A 14,326-nucleotide genomic window follows, 5' to 3' on the forward strand; every position below is an offset into this window, starting at 1 on the left:
TTGCGTTACCCTGACAAGTAGTTAGAGGAGTGCGTACTAGCTTAACGTTGTTGCAGTGCGAGACGATAGCAGTAAACACTGATCCAAGCCAGACGCTACCATAACTAACGTTAGCTTGAAGACAGTTCTGTTCACGAAGAAACATCGGGGGTTTGCGGTTACGGGAAAATAATGGGAAGGAGTATTCACGACTCTTTCAACACCGCAAGCCCTTTTTGTCCCCAAACCCCTGTCTCCTCTCCTTCACTGCCAGTAGCCTAGCCAACACAAGCTAGCTACGATAGCTGGTTAGCTCACGACCCACCTGCAGCCGTCGTGCGCACACGGAGTAAAAATGGTGAGTAAAAACACCGTGGTTGTCATCTTAATTTATGCATTGTTGAAATTATGTTTTTGCGTTAGCAATACGTTTTTTCATTATGTGTTTGACTGGTGGAAGAATAAGCATATCCCCAAAATAGTATTGATAGCCCGATTGTGAAACTGACTGACTTGGTTTGCAACTTAACTAGCTAGCTAGCTTGCGAGCTAGATTGGTTGCTAGCTAATTTACAGACTCACGATGGTTGGCTAAATGTTAGCCATAACGCTGTCAAATGGTCGGACGTTATCCTCGGGGTTTAATTTACTATAAAGCGATTATGTATATCTTAGTTAATTCTATAAAAATCTGTCCTTGCAAATGTAAAGTAAATTCATGTTACGTAACTTAGACTATATGGACTGAAACGGTGGCAATATATTATCAAAGATCCTTAATATACATCAACCGTCTCTGATATTATACATGGTGGGCACAGTTTTACAGATGGGTGATGAACTAGCACAGTTAGCCTTGGAGACCAAGCTACGGTAGTTTGAGAGATTGTTACCTAGTTAGAGTTGCACTGTTTCCAGGTTAGTAATTTAGTTGAAGAATAAAATTAATGACCGGTGCGTATTGTATATGAACAGTCAACCCATTTTGTGACTTGCAATGTCTTTGAGCAGTTTTGCCGTGTTAGTAGCCTCTGACAATTTGTGAAATTCAGCATTGAATTTACTGCACACATTTATAAGCCTAGTGTACACTACTTCATACAATCCTGCATTGACTTCAGAAGACAAAAATGCTTGTGCAATGTTGTTACAAGGTTAAGTCTAAGGTTAACAAGGTTAATGTTCCCTTTAAAATCAGTTAGGCCCCATCTCACAAGGTTAAATATACAGTGGTGAACAGTCCAAGGCCCCCCTTGGTTAAAACAGACATGTCCTGAAAATGAGTTGAGTCATTAGAGGGAGAGTTGTAGTGGAAATGAATTAAGCAAACCTCTCTATGTAATAGAAATGAGACCCTATGCTTTAATGCCTACAACAGGCATAGCTATTTGTGATTTAATATTCCAGTATTTGTATAACCTGGTGCAATATCATGCATGTATAGTTGGTTACCTAAGAATGATAATAAGCAGAGGTGGTACTGTAGGACTTACATGCTATTGCTAAGAAATGCTATGATCATTTTCTGTGTCCCTAATGCAAATGGGGGAAAGACTGATGAAAAGGTCGTAGTGTGTGTTTGTGACTCATTTGTGCAAGCAGACAAATGTTGTAAATAAAGGGATTACCTTACAACAAACTGGAACAAAAGTAAATCAGAGGTTATGGGCCCCAACAAACTTTTTATCAAAAAAATATGCTGAGCATGCTGTGAAGTTGATGAACAAATGTTTCCTTTGTCCTAGTGTAACCAACCAACAACAGTGATGCGACTGGATGTTGCTTTGGATGGATTGTGCTATCATTACTGGGCTTTTTGCATGCCTTGGTAAACGCTGCTATGGAGATAGTGTGGAGTCTTTCCAGTTTTTCAACAAAGAGTCCGGGAGTTGTTAGACCTGTTGCAGTGTGCATCAATTTGAATAACACTAACTGTGCCAAATGGCGAGGCCTAACCTGTGGTTTATGCAGCTCGCAATGTCAATAATTATTAAAGACAGACACATTCAGATAATCAATTCTTCAGTTGGTTACAACCAAAGCTTTTAGAGCATAGTGCTCTCGAGTCTTTGGTTCCAAATAAGCAAAACCAGAAACTAATTTATCGATGGAAAGTAAATTTCTATAAAAAGGTCTCCATTTGGCATTAAATATGCCAGCTTGTTTTATGTGGCTTATAGCCTAATTGGATAGAAAGACATCTGGCCTAATATTCAGCCTTTACTTCCTTGTTATCTCCTCATTTGGCGAACTGCCATAATTTCCTTGCCAGTAGTGGCTCTAATGAAACCACAACAGCAAAGTCTAGAACCATCACCAGAGCGGTCACAATCCGACAACCTGTTCAATGTGGCTTCAATTATTGTTTACCATTCCTCAGTATATCATTTGTCAACATAAAAGATTATTGTTAGGTAGCTTTTAGAGTTGTTTAGTTCCATTATCTCCCATTATGAGGATATCTTCTATAATGTGTGTCATTGTGCTCCAAAATACTAGCCTGAAAGTGGATTTGTTTTGGTGTGAATGAGAATACTTTTTGTAGCAGCATTGTGGTAATTGAAGAACAAACAAGTGTGTAGGCCTTTTCGCGCTGCCAAAATCGCCGCGATTTTATGTACCAGAATCGCGGAACGACTGTCCCTTTCACATAGACTGAGGCTTTACGGCGGGACAAAGTGTCTCGCCAAATTTACTACCAAGCCCCCTAGACATTTTGCCGATTTTTTTCGTTCCGGCACCAGTGTGAATGGGTCAAGGCGGAAAGGGGAATCTGGGCGGGCATTTCGATGATGTCCAGCCCACCACAGGAGATTGCAAATAAATCTAACTGATCAAAAGCAGCAATAGCAGAGACAGCACATTATGTCAATCTTTAAATTCACAAAGTCTCCAGTCATTTAATGCCTGCTAGAGTTGACTGTAGCTCGGAATGCAATCGGTTGCCATAATAGGCTATCCTAAAATCCAGGGATAAAACAAAGCATGAACTCATGAGCGTCTGTCTGCCCTATCCTCTGATTGTAATGCTTACAGATATCTAGGCGATATTTGTAACATCTATTTTGTATTTGGCCTGTTATAAAATCATGTAGGCCTATTGAACAATTTAAACACATTATGAACCCCAAAGTTGGAGACATGCATATAGACATTGCTGCAAATTTAAAACTGGATTACTTTGGAATGGCTAACTGTACAGGGGAATGCTTTACACCTTTGTGTTCGGTAAGGTCTGCTGTTTATTCTGATATATGGTTTGTCATGTGTAGAGGGAAAGTTCGCGAAGTATTCCACCAAGATGAATGGGTAGGGAGACGGGCGCAGAAAATATGATTCAATTAAAGTTACTTTTCTCGCGAACCGTTTACCACAATAACTAACCACTAACATTGTTTAAAATCTGAAAAAAAGCTCTTTCGTGTGATACATGTGATGTCTGTGATGAATAGGCTACTTTGCAAGTAGTTCAGCAAATTTGGGTAGGACAGAAATACCTTTACAGAGCAGCAGCTCTGGCCATATCGGCTCTTGCTCACATGATGTGCTTTAGATGCATTATCGCTATAGCCTACACGCGAACAAGAAAGAAAAGAAAAAAGAAACTTATGTCGTGATTTCCGATAGGCCTAGGCCTAGAGAAAAGACAGCTATGGTAACCTAACAATTAGCATTTGCTTTGCACACAGCTGTTTGGTTGTCCTGAAAAATACCTGACACCTGAAAAATATTAAACTGTTGTTTTCTTTTCATGAGGAGCACTAGGCTTGAATGATTTATGACTGAATGGAATGTTTTTAAGCGCCAGAACTGCTTATCACGTCGTGTGACAAAGTTTACACCAATCATCTTCTAATGTATCCTTATGTTGAGATGTCCGATCTCTTTGCCCTAGGCTATCATTTGTGCGCAAAGCATGTTTCAATTAAGACAGTACACAAGCTATTTTTATTGTTGTAATATTGAATGTCGGTTCTCCCGCCATGGTTTTGGAAATCACACACCTGCTGCATCTGAAGGCCCACGCATAATAAGGCCTACGACTATCACTCTACAAGCCCCCTGTTGAACGTCACATTTTAATTTGCTAGCTGATCCTGCCTCCTGGCTCCCCAAAATGCCGCATCATGTGAACAGATCAGCAGGCCCGCAAATTTTCACCTCGTTTTCAGACACACGTTGCGGCAAAAAGACGTCTCCTCTTCCCGCAAATTTAGCGTAATCTCTGTGTGAAAAGGCCTTGTAATAGCACTTCCACTTCTAGGTTTGTGTTTTTGGTAGATGTAGATTTTAGTGGTAGATTATAGTGTTGGTGTTGGGCAAGAGGGTATGGGGATTGTGTTTATCTGTCCGTGTGAGCGTCTACTCACATAACTTTAAAAAGTACTGGTCCACTGTTGGATATTAGATTAGATAGATCTTTAGATGAGGCAGAGGGTCACCATCTCTCTGTCTTCCTACATGATCATCAGGATGTAGCTCAGAATGCTGATGCTAGAATTTGGTTTGCTTTGGTTAATATTGTGTGACAGGGGGGTCTGTTGTTGCCTGACTGCTCTTGTCTTTTTCTGTGTCCAGGTGTACCTGTTAAATCCTCTAGAGAATCTGAAGACCTACATAAGCAACCGTCCTCCCCTGGTCATTTTTATGGTCAGTGTGAGTGCTGTGGCCATCACCTTCCTCACCATAGGGTATTTCTTCAAGATCAAAGAAATCAAATCCCCTGAGATGACTGAGGTAAGTGGACATAATTGCCAATTCTGAGTTGATAATAGGTGCAGCGTTTAGAACGCAAAAGTTCGAATTATGAACTGTTATAAAGAAAATGTGTTTTGCAAAAATACAGTGAGTCATTTAGTAATAAAATATAATGTATGTGTGTTTAATATGTATATATAATGTATAATAATATATGGTATTTCCAAAATATTACAACAACATAACACAAAGCTTTACTTTTATGTAAGGCTCATGACTGTCATTTTTCCTTGTAGGACTGGAACACCTTTCTCCTCCGCTTCAACGAGCTGGACTTCTGCATCTCAGAGAATGAGACGCTAAAGCACGGCCTGAACGAGTCCATCACTCCCGAGAGCACGGTCCCCAGTGGCCAGGGTCGCTCCAGCACCCAGGCGCCCCTCGTGCTGGAGGACCCGGGGCCCATCAACATCTCCGTGCCCATCACGCTCACTCTAGATCCCCAGCGGCCGTTTGGGGGCTACTCCCGCAACATCACCCACCTGTACGCCACCATACTGGGCCAGCAGGTTGGCCTAACTGGTAGGTACTGCTGCTGCCGAGTGCCACTGTTCATGGTTGATTAATTCATGTTTGTTGATTGATTAATTATGTCTGCTCATTTGGTTGTTTATCTATTGGTACTAGATTCAGATACACAAAGAAGATTGTATACAATGTTTACAATACATTACAATGTTTATAATGTTTACAATACAAACAGTATTTTAGTCATCCATTGTAATCGTCCATTCTAATTCCAATGATATGTAATCTTTGTGTGTGTGTATGATCTGTCTTGTAGGAAGGGAAGCTCACGAGGAGATGAACATAACTTTCACCCTGCCGGCGTCCTGGAACTCAGACGACTGTGTTCTGCATGGCCACTGTGAGCAGGTGGTGTTCAGCACGTGCATGACCATCACTGCAGCCAGCAATGTCTTTCCCGTCACAGTGTGAGTTACCCATAAATAAATAAACACCCTACAGCATGCTCTGTTCCCTTTGAAGTTGAGTAAAACGCTGAGATAGTTTATAGTTATTCTTTTGGGGGGGTTTTGATGAGCTGATTCAGATTCGTGTCCCGTGTTATATGGTGGTAATGGTGTGAAAATGGTGCGTATAACCTTCCAGGCAGCCACCCCACTGTGTCCCAGAGACGTACTCCAATGCCACGTCGTGGTACAAGATCTTCACGACAGCCCGGGACTCCGACACCAAGTACACACAGGATTACAACCCATTCTGGTGTTACAAAGGAGCTATTGGAAAGGTGTATCATGCACTAAACCCCAAACTCACCGTCATTGTCCCAGATGTAAGTAAATGCCATTGTTTTGTGCAGACTATTTGTTAAGCAGCACAGTTTAGCCAGTACAAAAAATAACATGCTAAAATGCATGAAGCACAAAATTATGCTTTCCACATCAGTGTATTCATCAACATAAGACACAAGCCAGGCAGGTATTCAGAAGCCAGGGTGTAGTGCTAGTGACCGATGCTTGAACTCATGGGGATTTTAGCCTTCATGTTAGCACGTATGCCTCCCAGTCTGAGGGGTTGCAACGACAGCTATTATCATGTTGTTCATCTAGCTAGCTGCACCACACTGTTGTGAGGGATGGTAAGGTACACATGTCAAATGATCTTGTTAAGCCGGTACTTTTCACAAACATTGGCTGGTTGTGTTCTTAAGGTGTGTCCCTTTCCCTCTCAGACAATGAACACTTGGTCTGTGATGCAGGACAAATACAATAAAAAGCAAAACAGTGATGACATTAGACAGTTTATTATATCTTAAGTACAGCTCAATAACGTTATGTTTATTTTAACCACACAATAACAGAGATAAGTATTTTTTAAAGTAGTTTATGATCCATGATTCGTTTCTTGCTGAGCTAAGTTAGGCATGTTGCACATAATGTTACACTGTGTCATTTGCAAACAAGACTAATCGATTAAATAGAAGTGAGTGAGTAGGCATTTTCTCATGTTTGTCAACTGACCTGGATAAATAGGTTAATTTGGTTGCACATGTCTCCATTCAACAGTTAGCCTCTTGAGCTAACATTACTGTTAGTATGAACTTTTCGCTCAAATTGCTCATAAAGTATTGTGACCACATAGATTTAATTTAATTTAATTTATTGTGCTTATATAGCGCCAAAACATTACACATGTATCATGGCGCTTTACAGAATGTAGGCAATCAGAGAAAAAGAAAAGAGGGATAAAAGAAAAGGAAGAAAGAAAGAAGGAAGGAAGGAAGGCCCATGGGTAACAGGGGCGAGGAAAAACTCCCTAGAATTGGAGATACATATAGGAAGAAACCTCGAGCAGATCCACGACTCAAGGGCCTGACCCATCTGCCTAGGGTCACGGACAGTAAGGTCTGTAAACAATGACAAATGCATATGACAGTCAGGTGTGGAGAGAGGGACATGGTGTTTAAAGCACCTGAGGTGAAAGTTACAGAAGGTGGGATGATTACTGTACGTGTCCGGTATGATAAAGCATAATCATGATTTAGTGAGAGAAAGTGCAACAGATGATGATGAGAACAAAAAATCCACATATTAATGTCACATGAAGAAAAATGAATCAATGCTTCCCCTCAGTAGTAAATGAAGCAATGCTTCCCCTCAGTAGTAACCGCAGGGTTGTAGAAATGTTGCAACATGTTATGTACCACAGTTAATATTTGGGAAATCATGGTATTCATTTTGTTCCATACAAATAGCACATTTGTCTTTATTGTTAGCATGCATTTAGTCCTGCGTAACTTATCCCAAATGTAGTAGTAATAGTAGTACAGTAGTTGCCATGGGAATCTCTTATTGGGATGGGTTTGTGCTGATACATGGATTTGTGTAGAGTATCCCAATCTGTCACCTCTCAAAAGTATGACTTTCTGTGTATAGATTTGTGCCTACATGGGCATACCACCTTATAGACTTAACCAGTCTCATTCAAAGGTTTTTCCCTTCATTATTAGCCTCATTGTAGACCTAGTTTTTTGGTTATAATACTGCTGATTTGGTCCTTAGTATGTCCATGTCCCTGAGAAACTGATTTGAACTATTTCAGAGGTCTAGTATAGTGCGTCTTGAGTAAAAGTGGTCTAAATCCATCCATTTCTATGAGCCTATTCTAGCACTGCGACAGCTACATTAATTAAACATGTAACACTGTGTGGTTTTCAGTAGTGCTTTCCCTTGTCACAAATTATAGGTGCCAAGACAAAAATGTTAAAAGGTCCAATGTGCATGCTTGTCCACCACTATGTGTATCCCAGCTGTATTTGGATAATCTATTATGGAAAACTGCACATACATGTTGATGTATTAGTCTATACTTTTGTGATTTACAAACTCGCTTAATAGAGAGATAATGGCTAGGATGTCAGTTATTTTTAATGGTCAAGATGGCTGCTCTGCTAACAGGTAATGCAATCATTTCTGTTGCCAGGATGACCGCTCCCTGATAAACCTTCACTTAATGCACACCAGCTACTTCCTGTTTGTGATGGTGATCACAATGTTCTGCTATGCAGTCATTAAGGGTCGGCCTGGAAAAGTAAGAGTGAACAACTCAGACTTCTGCCCTGAGAAGGTAGGCGAAATTGAAGTCTCTCCTTTTTTATATTGTTATTGTTGGGTAATAAATCACAGTTTACGCCGAGATTTTTTGCAGCTACCAGTGTTGTTAACTTTACTCCTGTGCATGCTCAGATGATTCATTCTCCCCGAGGTAACTGCCCAAACACTAGCCACATGTTTCACTCCAAGACAGCCCAGAATGTTTGCAACCCAGGACAACCTCAACCATCCTACAAAAGTGAGAGGTTTCACGTCATCCATCTCTACCATTGTTAGCTGCAACAAAGCTGTCATTTTGCATAAGTGTAAAAATGTAAGGTGTTATCATCCACAAGTCACATTACTGACATAAATTGGTATCTCGGTGAATGAGTGTGTATAACCCAGATAAACTTTCTCACATTTGAGTGTCCACACTGCATACTGCATACAGACCTTGGAATAACATGGGTTCCTTTCAGGCTGGGTCTTTTTCCAATGTTATTGGAGCCACCCCAAAGATAACATCTGCAGTATGTTATGCCTGTCAGCCCTAGGGTCCAGGGACACCAGAAAAAAACACACTTCAGCCAATTCTGTTAAGGGTTTGGGATATTTAGAAAGTCTTTCTAGAGACCCCCCCCACACACACACACACACACACACACACACACACACACACACACACACACACACACACACACACAATTCTGTTAGTTATCTCTTCCAGTTATGTTTTTCCACATAATGAGGAATTAATATCCTATCAGAGGCAAATGTAGCTGCCTGCAGGACGTAAGTGATGCGGATGTACGTCATTAATAGGGAAATATCTGACTGGTTCTGCCGACATTATAATAACGTTTAAATACATAGGGAACGAGTGTTTCACATAGTTCATATAGTACATTGTTGTTAATTAAAACAGCAAGAGCAACTTAATTACTTAGGCTCCTTAAAAGTCATCCTGTACTAATCATGGTTGAGTTACAATGCCATATTTGTACTTTAGTGGTGTAAAAGTGGTGTTGTCACTTTTCTTTATTGCTAACCAGTTTATCAGCTTTTTGGTCAAGTCATGGTGACTGATCTTAAATTCTATAAATGCTGCTCAAGTTTTGTAATCGTTCATTCTGGCAGTTCTGAGATATGCTGAGAACTGCATGGTAGTCGTTAGACGAATCAGTCTGATATTTATGGGTCTGTCTCTCCTCTCTACTCCTCAGGTGGCCTTGTCGGAGGGATAAAAGCGACGTCTAAACAGAATCATATCTGGTGAGGAAAAAAATCTGGAGAAGAAACTTGCCTACTGAACCCATGGGAAGGGTGCAAAACTCTGTGAATGCATTTTCTCTGCAATGTTGGGTCCCTCCAACCAAAGACATATAAGTGCCTGTGTCTACTGTGTATATATTTGTAGAACTCCTATTCAGTACAGAAGCAGTTTGTCTGAGCCCACCTCACCTCCCCCCTGTGCCATCCTAATTCGTGTCTGCAAGGAAAAGATCAGCAGTACCCCATGACAGCGGATGGAGGAACGGGACTAAAGCCCTTCATTCTGTATGATAAATCTGTCGCGTTCTTTAACCTTCTGATAGCCGAAGTTCTCCCATTCCATGTTCACAACAGCTTCATCTGTACTTGAGGGTGACTGTCTGGGATCCTGAAAGAACTTTCTTTTTGCCTTTTTGCTTGTCCATTTGTGTCTTGTTGTTATTTTGTTTTTATCCTGTGTCACTTCCTTCCTTAGTTTGGCATTGAGGTGCAATGTGTCTTAAAAACTGGGTGGATAAGAAACCGGCCATGGGGCCCTGTTTGATAACAGATGCCGAAGCTGGTAAATAATTTGGACGTTTCCCTGGCTTACTGCCTCAAGTAGTAGTGAAGAGAGGTTGAGTGGCATATTTAACTCAGTCATGCAAAGTTTTATTATTATTATTATTATTTTCTGTTTTAGTCTATTTCTACCAGTTGACTCAAAACCAGACTTTTAGGTTCCAAATTTCCCCTGAATTGTAATTTTATCAGTCACTGACCATCCTTTCTACTTCTGTGTGACTCTTCCCCCTAGTGAAACTTAAGACAGAGGCCGTCGCCATATCTCGATGTACTCAAGATGGTGTTGGAATCTTAAAGCACTTTAAGTGTATGGGTGTATTTTATTGCATATTCTGTTGGATTTTACACATTCATTGCTTATAGGACTCAGTATGTACTTGCCTTTTTCAGTTTACTATTCAATGCTTCTCTGGCAGCGGCTCAATAGTCATGAATAGCTTCTGTTTTTGTTTTGCTTTATGAATTCACTGTAGGATTGAATGTACTTTACTACAGCAAAGCTAACACCGACAGTGCAGCACTCTGACTTTGTTAATCAATTGCATCATTTCCGATCCATTCTCTTTTTTTTTCTTGACTTTTTCTTTTTGATAATGTCATCGACATCATGAACACTTTTATTTATTTTGGCAGTGTATCCCTTTAACCTATTTCGTAAAACACACTGTTTTCTCTGCAGCCTTTTCATATGAAACATATATATATATATTTTTTTTTTTTCATGATTTTGTGGAAATAATAAGTAATAAGTTAGTATGGGTTTCATAAACCTAATGTCATAGCCTAGCCTGACACGATGGCTGCCTAGTCATGCATTACACATGCACCCTGTGGTCCAGACTCAGCGTTTGCTTAGGTTATTTCCATTCCCTTGAAACTCTGCTTCTTCTGACATTCTGATGGTGGTCACCGGTCTTTCCATCACCAAACATTGATATGGCATGATCGTAAAGACGTATGGCTTGTGGCATCTACACTGGTTTTGGAATATGGCCACCACAAACAAATCCAGTGTGCCCTAGAGCTATGGCTGGCTGCACATGAAGGCATGAGAGATTTTAGGTCAAGCAGATGTATTTAAAATGGCTGATCCTTGAATTCTTTGTCAAACAGTGTGAGTGTGTTTGGTGAGGGAGTGAGAGTGTGTGTGTGTGTGTTGTACACAAGCCCGTACTGTAAAATGCCTTAATGCCGTTATTCATGACTGAAACCATCATGCCACTCTGCTTTTCTCCTCCATCATAAAATTGAGTTGCATTCAAGGTGTTTGTAGCAGAGCACGACGATTTGCCTTCTCAGAAAGTTTTTACGCTAGTACTTGACCACTCCTAACTGTACACAACATGCATCCTTGCATATCATGGTGGACATTAACTGCTATAGCTTTGCAGGCAATTCCTGGAGTTGTTTTCTTAATTGAAATGGGGAAAAAAAAATAACCTTTTGAGATGTTTGGCCAAATATGTCAGTGAATTTAAAACACTGTATCACATTTAGTGCACATCATTTGGAATTTCCCACAACACAGTATTGGGTTACATTTGAGTGGAGCATTCTTCATGAGTATAATATTTCAGGAAGTAATTCACCTTTTTTTACCCCACCATGTCTCAACTGTCTCTGAATGGCAGTTCTAATAGTCCTTTTCTTGTCTTCTTTTCTGCCAGAAATACATTTGCACCACATGCAAGCACCCATCTAGCCACATATGTGCCTTTGCACTGGCCACCTCTGACACCTTTGTAAATAATTGTGTTTTTTTTCTGTTTCATAACGTAATGACGAAGGTTGTTGTTACAATGACCTAATGTTTCATTAAACTGCTGTAAATGATAAAAGTATGAGCAAATCTGTCCGATGTGCCGTACATCTTGTGTGTTCACATAGACATTTTCCCATGTTATTGTTTCCTTAAAACATTGCATTTGGGCCAGTATGGTTTGGATCCAATCTTTGTTTTGCTTTGCCAGCTCAAATAATACTTGTCCAATTCATGTGAATGAATCTTAAGGTTTTCCTTTTGTAGCAACAAGACTAGAGTGATTTAAATGTTTGGTTGTTTTTGATTTAAGATGATTTGAACTGAACTCTCATGAACTGTGCACTGAGATTTGTTTTCTTTGAATATTTGAAGCGCTTATAGAGGAGCAATACTGTTAGTATTTAATATGTTCTCCCACGTGTCCAACATACCTTAACTATCAGATTTGATAGTGTAATTCTGGGCATGAGTGTTCGCCTAAAGGAGAGTGCAGTTTATCGAACTATTGTTGAAGTTTAAATGAATTGGTATTGATATATTTGCACAGATGTCATACTGTTTTTAACAGCAAGTCTGTGAAATTAATTTTGAATTTATTGAAATTTACACAATGCACCTGACACATCAGTGATTATATCCATTTAAGTTGTTAACTGATGAAAATGGGCTCCAGAGATAAATCTGTCTCTTGCCTGACGAAGATCTAGGATTGATCGACACATTGCAGCTTACTTTTTTTGTAAAAGCATCAATGCAGTGTGCATTTTTCACTGTTCTCTTTGACCATAGAAGAAGACCAGAAGAGACAGCAAAATCTTGAGAAGTCCGAGGCTCTGATCGTAGTTTACTGTCTCTCTTATGGACTTGACGCTTTGGTGGATGCTTGACCGCTGTCCCTTTTAAGTGACATGGAGAGTGCCCTTTACACAGGTTGCTCTCTGGGAAGAGAACACGTGCTCCCACACTTCTTTCACCTGTCTTGTTGCATGACTGTAAATGTTACAACTGCTGTTATGTTTGTATGAAGACAATCCCTGTTTCTGTGCTGTTTGTAAAATACTGTAGGCACATGCTTTGCTGAATAAAATATAACAGATTACATCACTGGGAAGGAAAAATAGTTTGTGTTTTGGTGTGTTATTCCTGAAATAAGTTCCAATTTGCATCAGGCTATAATGTTAATTTTCCAGTGGACATCACAGTTTTGAATTTACTTTTGTATTTAACTGCTAAAGGACCAATAATGGGCAGTATTTCTCATACTTGTATTTAAAATACATATTTCAAATAGAAAATACTATTTAGAAATTTGTATTTTATTGGGTTGAAGAAAATGGCTTTGTATTTTGTATGAAAATACTTGTGAGATGTCATAAGAGTGCAAAATGATGCATGCAGCTTCTGATAGGTGCTGATGACCTACAAGGCTGTCCAATGTTGTGTAGTTTGAGCAGGCCCACGGCAGGTAAAAATCAATGTTTCAGGTTCAGTCTGATCCGATTGGATATCTGGTGTTTTATACTTTTATGTATTTTTTGCCAGCTGTCTTCCGGTGTGAGCAGACAAACATAGTCCAACACTGAGCACATGGATCGCGATCCAATGCCTGACTTAAGTGGGACTTGGAACAGTGAGCCTATCCCGTAATCAAGCACCTTTTTGTAAGATTTAACACAATCATCTAGCCTGGGAGAACCGAGACAAACCTTTGGCAAATTTGAAATTGCTCTGCAGGTCTGTCTCTGGCAAAGAGGCCATTCATTCCCATTCCCAATGTTTTTCAAATCTGGGCACAAATCACAACTGTTGAGGCGAGCTTTACATGATGACATGGAAGCAGTTTTTGAAAAACGCTCGTTTGTTGAGATGTTTTTTTCTGTTGCTCTGCATACAGTATGTCATCTTCATTACTCTGATTGGTTTTAGGCGACCAGAGGCATTTTGATCGGTGTCTGTTGGTGACGCCCCTTGGAAATGAGAGGTGAATAAACTTTGTCCAGACCCAATCTCAATTTCAATTGAGATAAGATCTGGTGCTAACCAGGCAAAGAGTCATCCCATTCTCTGTTCCAATAGAGGATTTCCTTTGCTGGATCGATCAACAGACTTTTAAAAACATTGCTTGTGCACAAAGCCACACACTCACTTGATCAGTTAAATTTCTTACCCACACACTTAAGTTTGCCTGTTCATGGTAGAACTTTTGACTGTTGTGGGATTTCTGATGGTATCCAGTATGTGGCTTTATTGGTGTCAATGACATGGAAGGTTTGTAAATTGATTTAAATTTCCCTCCCTTGCACAAATGATTTTGAGTATTACATACATAAATATAGTATTTTATTCTGATGATACTGACATGTTGCGGCTATACTGCATTTTGTACTTTATTTATTTAAAATATGTATACAAGGGTATTTGGTATTTTTGC

At 39.9% G+C, this 14,326-nt stretch overlaps 1 protein-coding gene across 2 annotated transcripts; it reads left to right on the forward strand.

Moving 5' to 3' along the window:
• Nucleotides 1-22: 22 nt before the first annotated feature.
• On the forward strand, nucleotides 23-13,015 carry tmem248 (transmembrane protein 248). 2 transcript variants are annotated; one of them, XM_076275358.1, is made up of 8 exons: nucleotides 23-337; nucleotides 4,558-4,716; nucleotides 4,974-5,259; nucleotides 5,522-5,672; nucleotides 5,851-6,034; nucleotides 8,185-8,328; nucleotides 8,448-8,553; nucleotides 9,521-13,015. In XM_076275358.1, the coding sequence occupies exons 1-8, from the start codon at nucleotides 335-337 to the stop codon at nucleotides 9,571-9,573; spliced, it is 1,086 nt and encodes a 361-aa protein (XP_076131473.1). In that variant the 5' UTR covers nucleotides 23-334; the 3' UTR covers nucleotides 9,574-13,015. The 2 variants fall into 2 exon arrangements, with proteins under 2 accessions (XP_076131473.1, XP_076131474.1); XM_076275359.1 differs by lacking the exon at nucleotides 8,448-8,553.
• Nucleotides 13,016-14,326: the final 1,311 nt, after the last annotated feature.

The sequence above is a fragment of the Alosa pseudoharengus genome, unplaced genomic scaffold, assembly GCF_046254945.1.
Source record: "Alosa pseudoharengus isolate Yale_2024_CS ecotype anadromous, Long Island Sound unplaced genomic scaffold, YU_APseudo_1.1 YU_APseudo_1.1_scf_8, whole genome shotgun sequence".
Lineage (NCBI taxonomy): Eukaryota > Metazoa > Chordata > Actinopteri > Clupeiformes > Clupeidae > Alosa > Alosa pseudoharengus.

What these genes read in the sequence shown, in the direction of transcription:
- tmem248 (XM_076275358.1), top strand. An exon ending in AATGTCTTTCCCGTCACAGT is followed by an intron (nt 5,673 to 5,850) that starts GTGAGTTACCCA and finishes ATAACCTTCCAG; the next exon opens with GCAGCCACCCCACTGTGTCC. An exon ending in ACCTCAACCATCCTACAAAA is followed by an intron (nt 8,554 to 9,520) that starts GTGAGAGGTTTC and finishes TCTACTCCTCAG; the next exon opens with GTGGCCTTGTCGGAGGGATA.